The sequence below is a fragment of the Equus przewalskii genome, chromosome 29, assembly GCF_037783145.1.
Source record: "Equus przewalskii isolate Varuska chromosome 29, EquPr2, whole genome shotgun sequence".
NCBI lineage: Eukaryota > Metazoa > Chordata > Mammalia > Perissodactyla > Equidae > Equus > Equus przewalskii.
In genome coordinates, this window is record NC_091859.1 from 43,205,297 (window position 1) to 43,227,177 (window position 21,881).

At 49.6% G+C, this 21,881-nt stretch overlaps 1 protein-coding gene across 16 annotated transcripts in view; it reads left to right on the forward strand.

Annotated features, from left to right (window-relative positions):
• Positions 1-21,881, forward strand: part of TBC1D22A (TBC1 domain family member 22A) — a 342,988-nt gene that overhangs the window by 15,843 nt on the left and 305,264 nt on the right. For 13 of the 16 annotated variants that reach the window (XR_011534636.1, XR_011534637.1, XR_011534634.1 and 10 more), the window contains 3 exons: positions 9,087-9,143; positions 10,088-10,428; positions 15,671-15,847. Coding sequence is in view for 10 of the 16 variants with exons in the window: in XM_070599907.1 (XP_070456008.1) it covers positions 9,087-9,143; positions 10,088-10,428; positions 15,671-15,847 (575 nt within the window). In the remaining 6 variants the exon portion in view is untranslated. Of the gene's footprint in view, positions 1-1,866; positions 5,702-8,648; positions 8,995-9,086; positions 9,144-10,087; positions 10,429-15,670; positions 15,848-21,881 lie in introns of those variants that run through there. The other 3 variants (XM_070599913.1, XM_070599910.1, XM_070599914.1) reach the window with 3 other exon arrangements.

Sequence of the window (21,881 nt, forward strand, 5' to 3'; positions counted from 1 at the left end):
CCAGAGCTTGGCTCTCCACGAGTAGGCCCTCAGACAGCCTTTGTTTTCTGAGTTTTTTTTTTTTAAAACTTCCGTGACCCTGTTGTAAAGGCAGTCTGGACAGAGTCCTGAAGAGATGACATTGATCTCAGGGACCCATCTCCATCTTTTGAGCATTCCCTCATCTGACCAGTGTCTCCAGCCTGTCCTCGTCTATGACCCCATCCACCTAGAGACAGCCGTCCCAGTTCTTGCTTTAAACCTTAGCTTTATCCCATTCTTCGTCATCTTCCTTCCCCTCACCAGTGGTGGCATTTTAGTGGAGTTTGCCTGTGCCTTATGCGGAAGAGGTGACCTTTGGTGAGAGCTCAGGGGCTGTTGTGGGGGCAGTACCTCTAGTTGGGGTCGTCTTCTGGGCACCATCCTGGGGCATCTCTTCCCCTGCCCCCTCCACCCCCCCCCCCCCCCAGCCTGCTCTGTGCTGTCCTTTATCTGGACCCAACCTTCTCACCTTGGTGTGAGGTCACAGGGCTGGGACCTGGGGCTCTTCTTTAGTTCTCATTCATTTGTTCTTCCGTCTGAGAGTCCCTCCTGGCTGCTCGCTTGTGTAGTCATCAGGATGTATGCAAATCAGGCCCAGAAAACACAGCTGAGGGTCCCTGCTGTTGCCTGCTGGTAACAATTAGTCCTTCGTAAGTTTCCTTTTCTTAGTTTGGGGGATGATACAATTTCTATCATTTTCACATGATGTATATTGAAATGTTTTCTTCTGTGACGGTAGCATTTCAGGCTCTCGTTATTCAGGGTGGGAGAAGTGCACTTGGATCTGTTTGAAGGTTTTTTGAGTGACCTGGGTCAGGCATGCTCTTGGTGCTGAAGGGGTTCCTTGCTTCCCCTCTGTGGCCCCCCTTCCTGGGCACCTGGGTCAGGGAGGAGACCTTTCTGGTCCTTCCGCCTTCCTCCCGTCCTCCAGCCCTCCCTCTCTTCCTTCCTTCATTTTAACATCTTTATGGAGATATCATTTACATAACCGTACAATTCACCCATTTGAAGTGTATAATTCACTGTTTTTAGTATATTCACAGAGTTGTATAACCATTACCACAGTCAATTTTAGAACATTTTTCATCACCGCAAAGAGAAACCCCAAACTGGACTCATTAGCGGTGACCCCCCAATTCCCTCCTCACCAGCCCCTGGCAACCAGTATTCTACTTTCTGTTTCTATAGGTTTGCCTATTCTGGACATTTCATTAAGTGGAATCATATAATATGTGGTCCTTTGAGATCGGCTTCTTTCACTTAGCGTAATGTTTTCAAGGTTCATCCATGTTGGAGCGTATGTCAGTGCTTCATTCCTTTTTGTGACCTGATAATTAATATTCCTTTGTGTGGATAGGCCACATTTAATTTGTCCATTCATCCGTTGATGGGCATTTGGACTGTTTCCACGTTTTGAGTATTATGACTAATACTGTATAAGTTTTTTGTGTAGATGTATGTTTTCATTTCTCTTGGATATATACATAGGGGTGCAACTGCAGGTCACATGGTGACTGTTTGACCTTTTGAGGACCTGCCAGACTGTTTTCCAAAGCAGCTGGACTGCTTTTCATTCCCATCAGCCGTGTATGAGGGCTTCCATTTCTCTGCATTCTCGCCAACACTTATATTATCTTTTAAATGTTTGCCATCCCGCTGGGTGTGAAGTGGTCTCTAATTGTGATTTTGATTTGTATTTCTCTATGGCTAACGATACCGAGCTTTTTTTTTGAGAGATTTCTGTGTACAGTGTGGAAAGAAAGGAGGTGGGAGTGGAGGGCCTAGCGTTGGTTACCTGAAATGTGTCCTTGAGGAGCAGTCCGTCTTTTACCCTCCTGGGTGAATGAGACAGCGCCCCCGTAGCTGTGTCTGCATCTAGTCCATAGACACCTCACCTCACAGAGCCAGAGCAGTCTGTTTAAAAAACTAGAAAACATTTTAGACTTTCAGAAAGGCAGCATACAGATTAATAAAATGAACACACAGCACACATGTATCCTCCGTCCAGCGTAAGAAATAAAAGATTACACATATGCAGTTGAAGCTCTGGTGTTCTTTTCCTGGACCAGCTCTTTACTACTCCTCCTTCTCCCGGATAATCACTAGTCTGAATTTTGTCTTTTTGTTGGCTCGCGTGCAGTAGGATTCTTTTTTTTGTTTTTCTTTTGTTTTTTTGAGGAAGATTAGCCCTGAGCTAACATCTGCCACGCCAATCCTCCTCTTTTTGCTGAGGAAGACTGGCCCTGAGCTAACATCCATGCCCATCTTCCTCTACTTTATATGCGGGATGCCTACCACAGCATGGCGTGCCAAGTGGCGCCATGTCCGCACCCAGGATCCGAACCAGCAAACCCTGGGCCGCCAAAGCAGACGTGTGCACTTAACCACTGTGCCACCAGGCCAGCCCCGTGTGTGGTAGGAGTTTTGACCACTCATGTATGTATCCAAAAATGATATATAGTGTCATTTTGCATTTTTAAAAACTTTCCATAAATGACGTCACCCCGTGTATTTTCAGCTTCCTTTTCCTTCAGTGTTCTGTTTATGAAATTGCCTGTCTCGGTTCTTGTAGCTATGGTTCGTTCATGTTTGTTGTGGTTAGTATTCTATTATATGCATATATTCCAGTTTTTTAATTTGTTATTCAGTTGATAATGGACATCTAGATTTTCTTAATTCTCTTTTTCTTTTTAGTGTTACAAATGTTGCTGAACCTGTCTCCTTGGGTACTTGTGAAGAATTTTTCCAGGGTGTATAACTAGAAGTGGAATTATGTCGTATGTATCTGCTTTTCATAGGAATCATTAGGGTTCTCTTTAAGACAATGAATTACTGTAGTGTTTTAGAGCAGTATAATTTATTAAAAAGTTTATTGGTTAATATATTTTTTTAAAAAAGATTTCATTGTCTGAAATGAGGTTGATGTGTTAGTTGCCACTTATTCTTTTAAAATGGCTTTAGTTGAAGCTTGTTTTTCTTTTTAGCTATTCCAGACCAAATAAAAATGCAATTTTAATAAGATAAATGAGGTTCCTTTAAGTCTTAGCCCGAACTTTGTTGGAACATTTTCTGCTCAATAAACACAAGTGGTCTGCCCATGCAGAATTAATGAGTTTCCTGTGATCCTGGGAGGGGGAGGGCCTGCCGTGTGTGATAGTGCTGGCAGCCATTTATGAAAGTGACGTGCAGCGGTGGGCCGGAGACCACACTGCCTGCTGGCTTTGAGCCATGCAAACCTACTGGGGCATGACGGAGAGATGCAAGTGTTCAAGTTAAGACAGACTGATCATATTGGGAAATGCACGGTGTAGGTCACTTTGCAGTATTCACACTGCTATCATATGGTTATCTCGTTTCATGTACATTCTCATTCCCATCGCTGCGGTGGGGAAGCTAAAGCTCAGAGGAATTACCTCGGTAACAATTGATCAGCTCGAAAGTGTTGGAGCTGGGACTTGAACCCTGGCCTTTTGATTCTTAAAACTTTCTACCAAGGTCAGGGAGGCCTCCATGAAATTTCAGGAAAGAGACCATGACAGATGGCTTGTGCTTGACCTGCTAGGCAGGCTGATACTGTTTTTTTTTTTTTGGCCACACACACACAAAAAACTCATGGATTCTGTGGGTCAGGAATTCAGACAGGAAAGGCTCATCTCTATTCCATGATGCCTGGGGTGTCACTGGGGCGGAAATCAGAGGAAGGCTGGGTCACTCATGTGTCTAGCGGTTGAAGCAGATGGTCACCTGGGACCTCAGCTAAAGCTGTTAGTTGTAGTGCTGACACGTGGGCTCTCCATGTGGCTAGTTTGGGCTTCCTCACAGCGTGGTGGCTGGGTTCCAGGAGAGAACGGAGAACCCGGTGGAAGCTGTATTGCCTTTTAAGAAAATTACATTTTTATTGAGATTCATGTATAACTAATTCACCCACTTTAATTTACATACAACACCATTCACTCCTTTAAAGTGTAGAATTCATTGGAGTTATACTGTGTTCACAGAGTTGTATAACCATCACCACAATTTTACAACGTTTATTGCTTCAAAGAAACCCTGTACTCTTTAGCTCTCACTCCCCCTCAAGCTTCCTGTGCCTCACCCCACACAACTGCTAATCTTTTTGTCTCTATAGATTTGCCCGTTATAGACATTTCATATAAATACGATCATATAATATGTGTATTTTTGTGACTGGCTTCTTACCTTTAGCGTAATGTTTTCAAGGTTCTTCCACATTGTAGCAGGTATCAGTAGTTCATTTTAGAGCTGTTTCATGACTGGTATACACTGTTTATTCCTCGATCCGGAGAGGGATGTTGGCTTGTTTCTACTTCTTGGCTGTTGTGGGTAATGCTGCTGTGAACATTCCTCTACAGTTTTTGTGTGTAGACGTCTGTTTTCATTTCTCTTGGGTATACTGGGAATGGGATTCTGGGTCAGATGGTAGGTATCTCTACGTGTAGTTGTTGGGGAGCTGTCAGACTGTTTTGTAAAGCAGCAGCACCATTTTTCATTGCTGGCAGTAGTGTGTAAGGGTTTCAATTTCTCTATATTCTTGTCAACACTTGTTATTATCTGTTTGTTTTTTTTTTAAATTTATTTTAGCCATCTAGTGTGTGTGAAGCGATATCTTATTATGGTTTTGATTTCCTTAATCACTAATGGTATTGAGCATCTTTTCATGTGTTTGTTGGTCATTTGTGTATCTTTTTTTGAGAAATGTCTATTCAAAGCCTTTGTCCACTTTTAAATTAGTTTGTCTCTTTATTGTTGAGTTTTAAGAGTTCTTTATATATTCTAGACAGAATCCTTTATCAGATAAATGATTTGCAAAAAATTTCTCCTTTGAGTTTTCTTTCTCCTTTCTTGATGGTGTCCTTTGATGCACAGAAGGTTTTAATTTTGATAATGTCCGATTTATCTTTTGTTGTTGTTATTGCTTTTGGTGTTGATCTAAGAAACCATTGCCTAATCTAGGTTCACAAAGATTTACTGCTGTGTTTTCTGCTAAGAGTTTTATAGTGTTAGCTCTTACATGTAGGTCTTTGAGTTTGAGTTAACTTTTGTATGTGGCAAGAGGCTAGGGTGCAAGTTCATTTTTTTGCATGTGGATATCTAGTTGTCCCAACACTATTCGTTGAAAGACAATTCTTTACCCATTGAAGGGTCTTGGCAGCCTTCTGAAAAGTCAGTTGTCTGTAAATGGAAGTGTTTATCTCTGGACTCTCAGTTCTCTTCCATTGATCTCTATGTTGATCCTTCTGCCAGTACCATACTGACTTGGTTCCTGAATCTTTTAGTAAGTTTTGAAAAGTGGAAGTGTGAGACCTCCATCTTTGTTCGTTTTCAAGATTGTTTTGGGTATTATGGGTCTTTTGAGTTTCCGTATGAATTTCAGGATCATTTTGTCAGTTTCTGCACACAAGCTAACTGGGATTTTGATAGGGATTGCATTGAGTCCTTATTGAATTTTTTTTTGAGATGTTATTTTTCATTTTTATCCCCAAATCCCCCTGGTACATAGTTGTATATTTTTAGTTGTGAGTCCTTCTAGTTGTGGCATGTGGGATGCCGCCTCAGCATGGCTTGATGAGTGGTGCCAAGTCTGCCCCCAGGATCCGAACCAGCAAAACCCTGGGCCGCCACAGTGGAGTGCACGAACTTAACCACTCAGCCACTCTCAGTAGGTATTGTGGACTGAATGTTTGTGTCCTCCCAAAATTCATGTTGAAGTGCTAACCAGAGTCATGGTATTAGGAGGCGGGGCCTTTGGGAGGTGATTAGATTGGGAGGGTGGATCCCTCATGAATGGGATTAGTGCCTTTATGAAAGAGACCCGAGAGAGCTCTCTCACCGTCCTACCAGGTGAGGACACAGTAAGAAGACAGCTGTCTGCAAACAGGAAGAGTCCTCACCAGACACCACATATGCGGGTACTTTGATCTTAGACTTCTCAGCTTCCAGCACTGTGAGAAATAAATTTCTGTTTATAAGCCGCCTAGTCTATGGTATTTTTGTTATAGCAGCCTCCATGGACTAAGATCGTAAGAGTGTGCCTTTCCAAGTACAGTCACGCATCGCTTAGTGACTGGGATGCATTCTGAGAAATGCGTCATTAGGCGATTTTGTGGTTGTGCAAATATCATAGAGTGCACTTACACAAACCTAGATGGTGTAGCCCCCTACACACCTGGGCTGTATGGTACTAATCTTTTTTTTTTTTTTTGCTGGGAAAGACTCGCTCTGAGCTAAGATCTGTTGCCAATCTTCCTTTTGTTTTTTTTCCTTCCCTAAAACCCCAGTACCTAGTGTATTCTGCTTGTAAGTCCTTCTGGTTCTTCTGTGTGAGTGCCACCACAGCATGGCTCCTGATGGATGAGTGGTGTGGTTCTGCGCCCAGGAACCGAACCTGGGCTGCCCAAGTGGAGCACACTGAACTTTAACCACAGGCCATCAAGGCTGGCTCTGTATGGTGCACCATCTTATGGGACCACCATTGTATGTGTGGTCTGTCATTGATTGAAACATTGTTAGGTGGTGCATGGTTGTATAGATGTCAAAGTAGAAACCTCTGTAAAGGATAGAAGTGTGATTGATTTAGCAACACAAATCTTTAAGCCTCCCATATACCAGGAAAACAGATTGCCACCTGCATTAGTTTTCTGTTACTGCTGTAACAAATTATCACACACCTCTTGGCTTATAACAACACAGGTTTATTATCTTACGGTTCTAGAGGTCAGAAGTCTGACACAGGTCTCATTGTGCTAAAATCAAGGTGTTGGCAGGGGTTTCTCTAGGTTCTATGGAGAAACCATTTCCTTACACTCTCTGGCTTCTAGACGCCACCCACATTCCTGGGCTCCTGGCCTCTTTTCTCCATCTTTAAAGCCAGCAATGTAGCATTGCTCTGAACATTCTTCTCTGGTCGTGGCTCCCTCTGACCATAGCTGGGAAGGTTTTCCACTGTTAAGGACTGTTAAGGACTCCTGATTGGATTGGGCCTTCCTGGATAATTCAGGCTAATGTCCTTAATCACATCTGCAGAATCCCCTTTGCCATGTGAGGTGATGCATTCACAGGTTCTGGAGTTAGGAGGTGACATCTTTGGGAGCCGTTATTCTGCTGACCACATGCCTGAATGACAAAGAAGGAGTCCTCTGTTTACAAAGAGGTTTTTACAAATCAATATGAAAATGTCTAATACCCCCTTTGAAAATGGACAAAGGGCCCTAACAAGCAGTTCACAAAAAGAAGTAGCACAATGAGTGAAAGTGTTTAAGAATTGTTCAGCCTCACTAATAGTCAAGGAGGCCCACCACCAGCCTGGAGAGCACTTTTCTTTCATCAGATTAGCAAGGCCATGGGGTCCATCCACACTGCTGCCGGGACTGCGAGTGGCTCGCCTTTGGCGGTCTGTACCAACAGCCTTTAGAAATGTGTGCTGCGTATCCCAGGCACTCCATTTCTGGAAATTTATCCTGAAGAAGTTCTCACATTTGTGTGCAAGGATTTCTCCCCAGAGATGTTTATTGCTGTTTTTATACACAAACAACTTTAAACAAGTTAAATATCTCACAGTCAATGTTGGTTCAACAAATTACAGTGTAGCCGTATGGTGGGATCCTGTGAAATTAGAGGTGATACTGTCCAGGGAGATGGCACAGGCAGTAATGAATTAACTGGTACTCATTATATTGTTATGATTTTTAAGAACTTTTAAATTTTGTAGTAAGTATAGATGTACAAGGAGTTGCCGAGAAATATATAGTGAAATTGTGTGTGCCTGTCTCATGATTAAGCTTTTAAATTTACATATGCTGCATATGTTTGTTGTGTATATAAAACAATACATATAAAGTAAATAATTGCATATAAGTAAATTGAAGAAGGATAGTAATAATAGGGAGAAATAGTCATGATACATTACTAAGTAAAAAAGGTTACATTTTATTTAAAAATATTAAAATATTCATGAGTATACTAAACACTTGTCTGTCTGTACTTGTCTTTACATACACACACACTCCCTGTGAGGCACTGTGTCACAGTGTGACAGTCGTGGTCTCCTCCGTGTGGACCGCATCAGCTAGGATGTCTGACTGTGAGTGGCTTAAACAAACCTGGGTTTGTTTATTCCATCTAAATGGGTGTCTGAGGGGGTGGTCCGAGGCTGGACAGCAGCTCTGCAAAGCTGTCAGAGACCCACGCTCTTTCCCATTGTCCTGCCCTGCTATCCATTATGGGCGGCTTTATTTCTCATGGTGGCAAAATGGCTGAGGGGCCTCTAGACCTCTCATCTGTGTTCCAGGCAGGAAGAGTGGGGAAAGCTAAGGGCCAAGGGCACGCTAGCTAAGCTTGTCTTCTGTTGGACAAGGAAGAGCCTGCATTTATTTCTGATTGGCCTGCACTGGGTTACACATGGCCACCCCTGACTGGAAGCTGACCGAGGAGGAAGGGGTGTGGATGGGGTTGTTCAGCTGCCCAATGTGGGTGTCTGCCATGCAGGTTATTTGTTTCCAGCTATTTTCCAAATTTACTCCGATGAACATAGACTTTTATAATGAAACCATTAAGTCTTTAAAAAAAATTACATTTATCTTCTTTGTAATTCTGTATTCCATCCTCAGACAAAATGGTACCAGTTGAGAATTTCCAGACGGGTGTTTCATTGTCAATTTTTAGTCCTGTGACATGAGGTCCGAGAGTGGAAGCTTTGGGGAAAGTCACTGATGCTGAGCGGCTCCCAGCTCCCAGCAGCCTTGTCACTAGTCGATGCCTGAGGCTCTGTGGGGACACTGTTGGGCCTGTGGTTCCCTGCACAGAGGCCCATTCGCAGGGAGGACTGAATGCCCTGCTTGTTGTGGGGTGTGGGCTTGTATGGCGCCATTCATCCCTTCCAGACAGGGCCCTCCTGACCCTGGAGTGGCCGGAGACGCCTGTGGCTGCTGATGGAGAGCTGCTTCCCTCAGTCTTGTAGGTTACAAGGAGCTGGTCTTTTCCCTGAGTCAGTGGGCTCTTGGGAAAGCTGAGGAGAAGCTAATTTGATTTCTCTTTCTTTTAAATAGCATCCAGCATGTGTATGGCGCCCAGCACCCCCCGTTTGATCCACTGTTACATGGCACGTAAGTGAAGCCTCAGCTCTCACAGGGCTGTCTCATGCACAGTTTGGGGGCCTTGGTGACCTTCCAGCTCTCTGAATTCCTGAGGGGGAGGAAAGTGGGCTTTCATTCAGCAAACGTACATCAAGCAATTGCTTGTGTGGGACACTGCTGGCCTCACACAGCTCATCCCCTGGGGGGAATGCAGACGTGGACGCCGAAGCCTGAAGCAGGGGCAGCCAGTGTGGGAGAGCATGTAGCTGCGCCTGGTAGCTGGCGGGCAGGGCCTGGCTCTGGGCTGGTCATGGTGGTTGATTTATGTCCCTGGCTCTCCACTGTACTCTCCGCCCCACTGCCTGAGGCTGGCTCTGCCATGTCCGGCCTCTCCTCCAGAGGCACGCCAGAGGAAGGTGTGGCCATGCAGGACTGCACCTGTCGGACAAGTTACCAGACACACACTGGGGCCGGCGTTCTATGTTGTCATACTGTGGGGGATCTCATTTAAATTATACTGTATCCAAATCTGTATACGGAAGGCCTGTGTTCTGTGAACAGCCTCTCCCGGCCCACACCCCCAGCTGCTGCCGTAGGAGGTGCGAAGATGCTGGGGTGAGAGAATGTGGTTGCAGGCACTGGCCAAAGTGAGGGCTGGGGATTAGGTCTGAACACCGTTGCTGGGTGGTGCCATGTTTCCTCATAAATTGGTTCTGTCAGTGGGCAAAGACTGCTTAGTGTGACTCTTTCTGGAAATCCTGCCCTCCTCCCCGTCACTGGATCCTCGTGAGCTCTGCCCAGTCTTAATTAGGATGTCTCTGAATTGTGTTTGCTTTTTCACTTCACTTTCAGCTCAATTGAAGTTGAAAGCTTGTGTGTGTCCCTTCTCATCTGGGGGTTCCTTTCTGACCAGTTTTGGGGTGAATACTCTCAGGCCTCCAGGAGTATAATTAAAGACTACCTTTGCTTTGCAGCTTGCTCAAGGCCACACCCAAGGTGCCGACCACACCAGTGAAGGCCAAGAGAGTGAGCACCTTCCAAGAGTTTGAGAGCAACACCAGCGATGCTTGGGATGCTGGCGAAGACGATGATGAGCTCCTGGCCATGGCGGCCGAGAGCCTGAACACTGAGGTGGTCATGGAGACAGCCAACCGGGTCCTGCGCAACCACAGCCAGCGGCAGGAGCGACACAAGCTGCAGGAGGCCCCGGGGCCGGAGCAGAAGCCAAAGCCTTTGGCAGAGCCTCATTTGGTCCCAAGCGGTGACCTCCGGCTGGTGAAGTCCGTCAGTGAGAGCCACACGTCCTGCCCTGCAGGTGGGTTGGGGAGGACTGAGAAGTGATGTGTGTTTCTGCAGGAGGAAAGGGGCTGGAGTCCTTCCCCCGCGGAGGAGTAAGAGGGCTCACGGTCTCCTCTGCAGCAGGAACCCCTGCCCTTGAGAGCTTGTAGGGTTATTATCCAAGCAGCCGCAGGCCTTCCCAGGAAAGAGAAGCAGCCTGCACTTTTCTCTTTGTCCTCCTGGCTGAGTGCATCTCCTCCAAATGGAGTGGCAGGACATGTGGCTTTCATGGGCTGGTCCTGAGAGGGCCACGGGGGAGCACTTGGGCTCGGGGGACCCCGCTTTCTCCTAAGTACACCCTGGTCGCTCCAGGGGTGACGTTTCTAGCCGAGGAGCCAGGCCAGCTGCATGTTCAGGGGCAGCTTACGGGGATGCCCTTCAGGGACACGTGTACACGCGGGCTCAGGGTCTGCGGGAGCTGGGTGTCCGATGTTTGGAATTGCCATGCTCAGATTCTAAACTCCGCGGGGGTAAGATCACGTCCGCATCTTGTATCAACGTGCCAGGCAGTCAGCGCCATTCTTGAGACTGCTTCCGTCCTGCTCTTTTTGCTTTGGAGGCTCTGAGATGTAAAACAGCACGGTTATTTAATGAGCACCTGCGATGGGTCAGGCACTGTTCTCAGGGCTCGCGATGCCCCAGTGGACAAGCCAAATGGAAGTCCTTGCCCTGTGGAGTGTCTGTTCTGGCCAGGAGGATGGACGCTAACCTATACACGATCAGTACAGAGGCAAGGAGTGTGCTAGAGGGAGGCTGGTGCCATGGGTCAGAGTAGCCGTGGGCAGTGGTCATGAGAGCAGCTGGGGCAGGGGCATCATCTTAGGGGGATCGGTCAGTGCAGCCTCCCTGAGAACGTGATGCATGAGCAACAGCATTAACGAGGTGAGGGGGTGAGACGTGGGGACTCTGGGGGCAGAGGAGCCGTTGCAGCCTCAGACTCTCTGATACTTGTCCTACGGTCTCCTGGGGGTTAGGGTTGCTTGCCCCTCATTTACAGATGAGAACAGGAGATCGTTGTCACAGCCTGAGGTTCCCCTGCTAGGAGACACAGAGTTAGGTTTCATACCTAGGTCTCGTTTTCAAAAGCACTTTCCAGGAATTGATTAACTTCTAAAATGTTACAAGTCTTCTTAGATGAGAATGCTATGAATTCTTTCATTTGACCAGTTTTTATATTGGAATCTAGACTATTTTCCTGTAAAATAGGGTGAACTTTAAAGTATTTGAGTTTAAAAATGGAAGGAAATCCAGTTAGGGCTTTTGCAGGTGGATTGAAAATTCCTGTGGCTGATGAAGTACACACTGACTGCCCCCATCGTGCCCAGTCCCGGCCAGTGCACCCTCAGCCTGGGTCACTCTTGGCATTGGCAGGCACCCTGAATTCCTTCTGCTCATGGGCTGTGCTGATGCTGAAAGTCTTCGAGCCGGGGAGGCAGTTTCTCATGACTCTGGGGGCCTGGGCAGAGCCTCTGTAATGCCCGCCACCTGAGCGATTGCTTGTGGTGGTCCTCAGCAACCCCGGAATGGGGGCTTGTCTCGGCTGAGAGTGGTAAGGATCTTGTTGTCTTAGTCAGCCAGGGCTGCCATAACAAAAGTACCACAGACCTGGTAGTGTATAAACAACAGAAAATTATGTCTCACCTTCTGGATCCTTGGAAGTCCGAAGTCAGGGTGCCAGCATGGCAAGGTCCCTCTTCTGGGTTGCAGACGGCTGCCTTCTCATCATGTCTTCACGTGGCAGAAAGCAGAGAGGGGAAGCAGGCTGTCTCGTCCTCTTAAGAGGCACTAATCCTGTTCATAAGGGCTTTGCCCTCATGACTTCGGATCCTAATTGTCTCCCAAAGGCCCCTCTTCCTAATACCATCACATAAAGGGAGGTAGAGCTGCGCCGTTCAGTCCACGATGAACATGGTATGTGGTTGGGGGATTCCCACCAGAGGCAAGCTTGGGCTGCATCCAGCCAGGCTGTGGAGCCTTGGAATGTCACCTTGGGATGGGCCTCCTCCTGTAAGAGCCAAGTGAAGGACACTCTAAGCAGCTTGTGCTGGGAGAGGGGCTGGTGACTGAGTTTGCCTTCCCCTTCCACCTGCCTGGCAGTTGGCCATCTTTCCTTTGTTTGCTTTTTGGGTAAGCCTTTTGTGAGCACTTGCATATGATAATAACAATAACTAGCATTTATGGGTCGTTTACTATGTGGCAGGTACCCTAGCAAGCCCTTGTAATTAATAAACTCATTGAACTTTGCAGCGTCTCTGGGAGACAGTTTACAGGTGAGGTACAGAGAAGTTGCATGGCTTGCCCAGAGCTGTGTACCGAGTTATGGGGCTGGGGTTCAGTCCCAGGGCGCCAGACTCCAGAGCCTCTGCAGTTGGCCACTGGCCTCCAATATAGAACAGGGCTTCTCAACTGGGAAGTTTTGCTCCCAGTGAACATGTGGCAAATGTCTCTGGACACTTTTGGTTGTCACATCTGGGGCAGGGTGTATGTGCTACTGGCACATGATGGAGGCCTGGGATGCCACTCAACATCCTGTGGTGCCCAGGACAGTCCCTGCCTCCACAGAGAACTCTCTAGCCCTAACAGGCATAGAGCCGTGAGCAGGATCCAGAAGCATTTAAGGGCAGAAGTCCCAGTTTTGTCTTGTTGAGGAGGCCCAGGGGTATGTCAGGGAAGGCTTCAGAGAGGAGGTGATGTCTCTAGCATTTCCAGGAGCATAAGGGCTTTTGGGCCAGGAGGTAAGACTGTTAGGCTAAGGGGAGGTGCCAGGCCAGCTGGTCTGGCCAGCATTCCCATGCGGATGGGTCGGGTCTGTCTGCAGGCTTCATGTGCGTGGTTTGCAAGTTCCTTGAAGGCCAGACCTCATCCCAGTTACCTTTGTTTCTCCTTGGTGGAGTTACATAAATGCTGTTGACATAAACTGAGTTGTCCTCAGGGCCTGGTGACGTGGCTCTCCCCCTACACCCTGTCCCCTGCGGCACCCACACTTGTCCCTGCACAGGGACACACTGCCCAGGTAGGCGGGGCCTTTGCTCAGGTGAGGGACCTGTGAGTTCCATTTTACTTTATTGTTCACGTGAACAGCATTTTGTAATTTTAAGTGTCCTGCAACATTCCACTTCATGGGGCACGTCCAGTTAGAATGCTGCTTCTCCTGCTACGCGGATATGCCACTGCCAGAATTTATCTTGGCTGCTTGTCCTTTCATGGTGTGCCGCCGTGGGGAGCAGATGTCACCTTGCACAGTGCCAGCAGGAGCTGCCCACTACCGTCAACTTTGGCCTTCAGCCCTGGATAGATGGTGGCCTGGAAGTTCAGTGATGGTGCAGCATGGAGCTCGTAGGCTGGCTGTCCCTGTGCCTGGGCTTCACCCTCTGGCTGTCCTGGCTTTCCTAATAAATGTCTGAGAACTCTCTTGCCTTCGTGCCTGAAGTCAGAGGCACTTTGCTTGATTTAGTGTGCCATTGGGTTAATGCAGAGCATGTCTTTGGCTGGGAAGGGCTCAGTGGGCATCAGCCAGGTGAAGACTGTCCCCGTAGCTGACCGTGAATGAGCTGCGAGTGGGATCTTGTGTGGATGCTGACTGATGGCAGCTGCATCACACCCTTAGGGACCCTGGAGGTGGACCGTGATGTGTTTGCTGTTCACAGTAACAGGGAGACCTGGCTGTCCATCTTACTGTTTTCTCGGGCGCATTGCTGTCGCTTTACCTTCCAGATTGCATCTGTCCCATCTTAGAGTGGGGCCAGGAGTGTGCTCTGCTCGGGAGTGAGTGGGGCCTTTAGTGTTTCAGGAAAGTCACACTGACGATCTCTCAGATTGCAGATAAATCAAAGTGAGCACGGTTAGTTCCGTGATACAGTGTGGAGCTGTTCTTCCTGCGGAATGTTCTTCCTGTAGAATCATGAAATGCGGTTGAAGTAATGGAGGGAAAGGAGGGAAAGGAGCTCTGAGTGTTACCACCTCTGTCTTCTCACCGTTCCATCATTTTCCTGAGCCGTCCCAGAGTGGAGGCCAGTGAGGGAGGCCTCCTGCAGGGGAGGGGCCGTCCTGGGGGAGGGCGGGAGTGGAGATGGGGAGTGGAATGGTAAGGGAGGCGCTCTCACCTCTGCGCCCACTTTTGAGGCTTTTCTGGAAGCTTAACTGGGCCAGACTACCCAGAGGCGTGGGCTGCCCTGTTCCTTGCAGCCAGAGGGTTCCTGTGTGAAGCCTTTCCACCTAAAAATTAGGGTAATGAGCGCTCTGCGGGAAGGAGGGGGCAGGCGGAGTGGTCATCCTCCCTCGCAGCCCAGCCCGGCAGCAGCTGCCACAAGCAAGCAGAGGGCAGCACGGATGCTCCATGGCGTTTGCTCCCTGCCCCATTTCCTGGAGTTTATTTTTCACTCTTCTTTGAATTTCAGTTTTGGAAGATGCGCTCGCTCGGTGGGATGTGGACCTGGGGGTTTGCTGCCTTTCAGGGCCTCTTGCTTGTGGGTTCGTGTTGGTCCCCAGTGGCTTCGGCTGTTTCCTTCGGCTGTCCTTGGACCCAGGCTTCTGGATGTGACTCAGTGTCTCACTACGTCTCCGTGGGTCCTGGTGGGCACAAGCCTTTCAGCCCGTCGAGGGGTCCATGGCACCCTGGGCCAGGGCTGGGCAAGCTTGCACTCTGGTGACCCGCTTACTCCTGCAGTAGGAGCTAACCTCCTCTACTTTCTCTGGGTGGCAGTCCCTGCCCCACCTCCCTCACAGGGTCCAGGGAAATGCAGGAGATTCAAACAGTCCTCAGTGCCGTCCTCTCCCCTTCACGAGTGACTCAGTGGCTTCCCTGCGGGCTCAGGCCTGGGAGACCTGCACAGGCCCCCTCCTACCCTCTCTACACCAGCAGCTCCTTGGGTCATGTCACCCGGGCAGGCCTGATCTAGGGGAGCCCTGTCTGCTGGTATGTCCTGAGGTCTGGAGTTTTCTGGTTGTCACTGTCTTGCTTTTGTGTGGGGTGTGTCTGTTTTACTGATGAATAATACTCTGCCAGTTAGGTGGGTGAACTTCAGAGGTGTTAGTATCACTCAAGAAACCAGGGTTCGCGCCACTCGGTTGTGAGAAGAAGGGACGGCTGTGACACGGCAGCGTTCAGAAAGGGAAAGCAGCTCAGCAGGTGGGAGCCCTTTTTAGTGGAGAACGTGGCCGTGGCCGTCGGGGGAAGCCCAGGAGGCTGGCCTCAACCTTTGTTCTCTTTCCCTTTGCAGAAAGTGCCAGCGACTCTGTCCCTCTCCAGAGATCCCAGTCTCTCCCACACTCAGCGACAGTTGCATTGGGTGGGACGTCCGACTCCAGTACCCTCGGCAGCTCTGTGCTAAGTGAGAGAGAGGCCTTCCGGCTGGACAAATTCAAGCAGCTCCTTGCTGGCCCCAACACAGACCTCGGTAAGTCCCCTGTTGGAGGATACGCATGGTTGTGTGTTGTTTCTAGAAGAGGCCCAGTTCTTGAGAGACTGCTGTCATGGAATGCACGTGCTTCATGTGTAATTTACCTTCTAAGAGGTTGATGTGTTTGGACTGTCAGACCAGTAGTTCACTAAGGTGAGCGTCACTCATCCGAAAGTTTACTTTAGGCTTGTTTGTTAGTGTGCTTCCAGGTGCTCAGGTATTTCCTGTTTTGTTTTCTTGATGCCCCACTTGCACTCTTTCGGCTTCTTAGAGCTGCCCTTGGCAAGCTCTGCATGGCTGGCCACGTGGCCCTCTTTGCTATTCGTGGCGTTTGTGGGGCATGGGGCTGCTGACTGACCACTGCTGACAGTGCCTTCCTGCTGGCGGCTCTGAGTCAGTGTAGAGTGTGACAGGCTGCAAGCACTGCCAGAGAGCCAAGGCAGGGCTTGGGAGGACAGGCCAGCAGGGGACAGGACAGTTACCCGTGTGGTTCTTTTGGGTCCTGATACCCGTGTGGATGCTCTGCAACCAGGCTCTGAGGCACGTGCCAACTTCCAAGTCCATCTTCTGCAGTTCTTCCATTTGAACCTGTGTTCTCTTGTTTCTGTACCTCATTTTGTTGAATGCCACCCTGTGGTGGGCATTTTGCTAGATGCTGGAGCTTTCAGCAGGATTGGATGTGGCCCTGGCTGTGGGATCACTCATAACTGGGGGGGGCCAGGCACCAGAGAGCGGCTCTGAGGGCTGGGCGCACCGAGGCGGGCAGTGCTGCGCTCTACCGGCAGGTGGCGCGTGAGGCCTGTGGACGGCTGCACTGAGTGGCTCCAGGCCCAGACGAGGCTGCGCCAAGGAAAAGCTGCAGCCTCCTGCCTAAGGCGGGGAGGCGGGGGAGGGCGGGGGGGGGGGGGCGGCGCGGCTCTGGAAGGTCTTGGAGCTCCTAAGGTGCTGCTCCTATTCTGGGTACAGTTCTCACGGCGAGGTTTTCTTCTTACTTTTATGTATTTTTGCACATGCACACATTACACAGTTACATGGCGCAGAAGGGTGTACAGTGAATGAGCCCCTCCCTTTCCCCACCTCCCCTTTCCCTTCCTTTGCACAGTTCCAGGTGTCTTCCAGAGATGCTCCGAGCATGTATTGGGTTAAACTGTTTATTTGATGTAATTTCAAATTTACAGAAAAGTTGCTAGACTAGTACAAGTGACTCCCATATATTCTCTACCCAGACTCACCAATTGTTTCCATTTTGTCCCATTTTCATTCTGTGTGTGTGTACTTGTGTGTATACGTACTTTTCCTGGACCATTTGAGTCAGCTGGAGGTATCATATCTCTTTACTCCTGAAAGCTTCACTGTGTACTTCCTGAGAACAAAGGTGTTCCCTTGGTGTAATCACAGCATCATTGTCAAGGTCAGGAAATTTAACGTCGAGATGGCACTGTTACCTCATCCACACTCCACCTTCACATTTGGCTCATTGTCCCAGTAATACATTTCTTCTTCTTTTTTTTTCCCTGCTTTTTCTCCCCAAAGCCCCCCAGTACATAGTTGTATATTTTAGTTGTGGGTCCTTCTAGTTGTGGCATGTGGGACGCTGCCTCAGCGTGGCCTGACGAGTGGTGCCATGTCCACGCCTGAACCAGTGAAACCCAGGGCCACCGAAGCAGAGCGCGCGAACTTAAGCCCTCGGCCACGGGGCCGGCCCTTACGTTTCTTTTCCCCTAGTCCTGAATCCAGTGCGGGATTGCACATTGTGTTGGTTGTCACGTCTCTCGTCTCCATTAACCTAGAGCATACTCCAGCCTTGCGCTGCGTTCCTGGATCTGGACAATTTGAAGAGCGTGGGCCCCTCAGCCTGGGCTGCTTCATCTTCCTCCTGAGGAGATTTGGGCCGGTCGTCTCTGGCAGGAGCATCACTTAAGAGATTTGTGTTCTCAGTCGTCATAACAGGAGGCCATGGTGCTGGCTTGTCCCGACGTTGATGAGTTCAGCGCTCATCACTTGGTTACTACGGTGCCTGCCAGTTCTTCCAATGGAAAGTTCCTCTTTTTCCTTGGTAATTCAGAAGCAGTTTGTAGAGATACTTTGGGGTCTGTGCATTTCTGCAGTACATTTGCTTTCTCCACACGAGTAGTAACACTGTCTGCGCCTGACTCTTTAAATTGAACAGCGTGTTTTCCCGTGTAACGGTGCTAGAGAACAGCTGTGGTCTGTATGGTGCTCTGTGGCGTGCCCGTCTGTGGGCCCCGTGCTCTGTGTACTGCCCGCTCCTGATGGGCACGTAGGCTCTTCCTCACTTCCTGTCACTGCAGAGATGCGAGACTGCTCTTCAGACGTCGGATCCTCACCGTCGCTGGTGATGTTCACAGAGCATCCCTAGGTGCCGGTGGGGGAAAGGGAGAGCTTGAGAGCGGGGTGGTAGGAGTCTCGTGTGCCAGGCTCAGAAGTAAAGATGGATCGTGCGTGAAGGAGTGCAGTGTGGGGTTGAGTACATGCCTTAGCTGCTTGCTTTTCTAGCCTGCCAGCACACCTGTGCCTTTGAGGCAGTGTCAGGGGACCAAGTCACATAGTGGCAGTGAGCGGGGAGGTTCTGGGGACGGCTCCCTGCGTGGAGTGCTGGCTCCACTGCTTCCTTGCCTTGTGACCTTGAGCAAGCCGGGTAGCTCCCGGGCCTCAGTCTCCTTGTTGGTCCCTAGGCGCGATGGTGGCACTGCTAGTTCTGCAGATAGTGCGTGTGAAGTGCTTAGGAGAGTGCCCAGAACATAATGAACACTCCAAAAGGTTAGTTATTTTTCTTCTTATTTTCATTCGCATTGGCTTATTTATCCTCTAACTTGATTTTTATAGGATTGACATATATGGTCACTTTTGTGATCGTTGACAAGTCAAGGAAGTTTACCGATATTTTCTTGGTTATGTTCAGCGGTGTCTAATGTTAAGTAGCAAGGAGATGGCTGATGAAAACACGGTTTCCTGCTGGGAATCACAGTTCTGAGCCCCCAGTTAGAATCTTCTTGTGGACTCTGTCATTGGAGTGACTTTTGGAAATTAAAACCATACTTAAAAATAAAGCTTTTAAGACTTGTAGGAAAATGTATGTATGGATAGATTGAAAAGTTAACATGTAAAAATTAAATTCTTTTGTTAGGTTGCTGGGATTATGGGTTTTTTCTTTCTTCAGAATTCTATTTAAATATCAAATCTAACACCAAAAAGCTAAAACCAAAGCTTTCAAAGTTAAACAGTTACTGGATCTGTGTTTAGTGGCAAGAGGAAAAACACAGCCAGTAGATTGTCTGTTTTTATGAGGCGTTTAAGATAGCTTCGGAAGAGAGTGGAATATATTATCTTCACATTACATAAGAGACGTAAGTGGCAAATATTTGCCAGTGTTGGAGACGCGGTCACTGGTGTGCCGAGTGCCCGCAGGACCGATTCCACCTGCTGCGTGCCTGGTCTGTTGCTCTTGTTTGGCTTCTGCTGTTCTGAGCCTGGGGATGAAAGTAGCAAATAGAACTTAACAGCTCATTCTCCTCTTAGCATTGGCTCAATGTTTACTCGGACAAAGGCTGCCTGCTTTGAAGCCCAAGAAAACGACACTTGGAGGCATTCATTTTTATCATGAGCTTGCCTCTGTGAATGGGAGTGTGATTTGGCAGTATGCAAAATAGGTGTTTCCTGAGGCCTGTGGAATGGGGCCACGTGTGGCCTGGCGTCCCAGGCCTTCAGATGTGAGTACAGAAGGAGCCAGGCCAGGTACACTGTCACGTTCTGGTTCCCCCGAGTGAGCACCCGATCTGGGCTTTAAGATGGAGAGCGTGGGGAGGAGAGGTTTTCTTTGGGGCAGGAGGCAATATGGAGCTGCTTGCCCTGGCAGCGGGAATTTCAGTTAGGTGCCCCCTCAGGCTCCAGGGCTGGAGGAGAGCCCTGCAGGACCGTGATGGCAGGAGGAGGAGGCAGCACAGCCTTGAGCCAGTCCTTGGTGGGACGCTGGCCATGTCCTTACTCTGCATGACTGACTCTAATTAGGTGACTCAGCTCCTGTCTTACCAGCCATAACAGGGAAATTAGGCCTACCCTGCAGGGTCCTTGTGACCTAGGAGGTAATTTCCGTAAGGGGCCCATAGTTCATGGGGCCCACATAGTTCATTTGTTCAAGTATTCATTAAGCACCTGCTGGTGTAGCTCTGGGCAGAGACAGAATCAGACCCCCAGAGTCCTGCCCTCAAGGAGCTGATGTTCCAGTGTGAGGAGACAGATGGACAGACGTATGCACACGGTCAGAATTCCAGAAACTCTCAGAAGATGGTAAGTGTATGTGGAGGGATAAAGACTGGTACTGCTTTAGAGGGAGTGGTCAGCAGGGACCCTTTGGAATAGGGTACCTTTAAGGCAAGCTTGGCACAAAGGCAGGCACTTGAAGATGGGGAGGAGCATTCCAGGGAGAGGGACTGGCGGTGGGAGGGGGCTTCCTGTGCTTGAGGAATGGAAAGCAGCTGTTGAGGCCAGGGCCTGGTGGGAGAGGGGAGGGAGGCCAGCAAGGCAGGAAGGGACAGGTCCCGAGGGCTGAAGGGCCAGGAGAAGGTGCTTGCCTTTCACTCTGAGTGCAGCCTGAAGTCTCTGGGAGGTTTTGAACTAGGAGAGTGGAGCTTGGCAGGAAGCATCAGAAAGTGGTTGCTGTTCTGTGGAAGGAAGAGCCGCTGAAGACTCCTGGGCAGGGCGTGGCCGGTGGCCTTGGGCTGAGGCACATTCCTTTGGCAGGCGGGGGAGGGGGGGGTGGGGGGGGTGGGGGGGGTGGGGGCTTGGGGAGGGGAGGGACAGGAGGGACAGGGAAGAAGTTCGATAGTCGATTGGTGGAAGGAGATGAGGGTCCTGGCTGGGGGGGGGGGTCAGTTCCCTAGGTGCTGCAGGGTGGGCTGGGTAGGCCTGGTCCCTGGTTGGACAGGAAGCTGGGTAGACTGGGGAGGAGAAAGCCAAGACTGTCACAGCTAGAGTCTGGGGTACAAGGGCGGAGACAGCTGATGGACACAGAAACCAGAACACACCCAAGAAGTGTGTCATTTCACCGGGGAAACAAAATCTGGTACTTGTGGAACAGAGCCAAGGAAAGCACTCCATCCAAAGGACTGCACAGTTGCTGCCGTTTTGGGTCCTTTCTCTGTGCTGAGTACTGTGCTTCATCTAATTATTTATATATGTACACAGTATCCCCCAAACCCAAGCACACCACTGTCTGCTCCAGACAGTAGCCGGACCCTGGCTTATGGCTGCCGAGGTCCAGTCTCGGCTTCAGTAGTGGCGTGTCCTGCAGCCCTACAGTGAGAGCATGCTGGGATGCGAACTGCCGCCGACCGCCTCGGGCTGTGCTCACAGCCTTCCGTCACGCTCGTTCCTGGTCAGCGCAGGCATTCTCCATGCTCTTCAGAGGCCCGAGTCAGGAGGGGCCAGTTCTCTCCTGAGGGCCTTGTTCGAGAACCTAGAGCAGAGGGATTGTCTTGGGCATTGTGGGTGGGTGGCCAGGAGGGCACTTCTGCTCCCGCAGGTGCAGGCAGTGGGCCAGTAGTGCCCGGCATCCCCCTCTAGTGGCCAGGCGCCAGCCCTGCAGCCTCAGCTGCATTGTCACAGCAGGGCTCGTTAAGGAGGTGTGGGCGGGAGAGCAAGTGCGCCTGTATTTGTGTGTGTGTTTGTGTGTTTGTGTTCAACTGTGTACTGAGAGATAGGTGTATCTCGGAATTAGAATGAGAGAGGGGCAAGATGGACACTCCAGCTAAATCAGTCTTTCTCTGGAATCTCATCAAGGGAGGACTTTCACAGGGACAGTAACCCACTGGCCACTTGGAGCTACCAGAGTGCAGAGACCCCAGGGGGAGGAAACAAATGACCACTTAGTCTTTGTGGTTTACATGGCTCCTGTCACTGCCCAGCCACACTGAGCTGCTGCCGCCACTGCTCCTGCCCGCTCCACCCCGACGCCTGGCTGAACGCACCTCCCGCCTTCCCTGTCGCTGGGTGTTTTGACCCACTGGCTTAG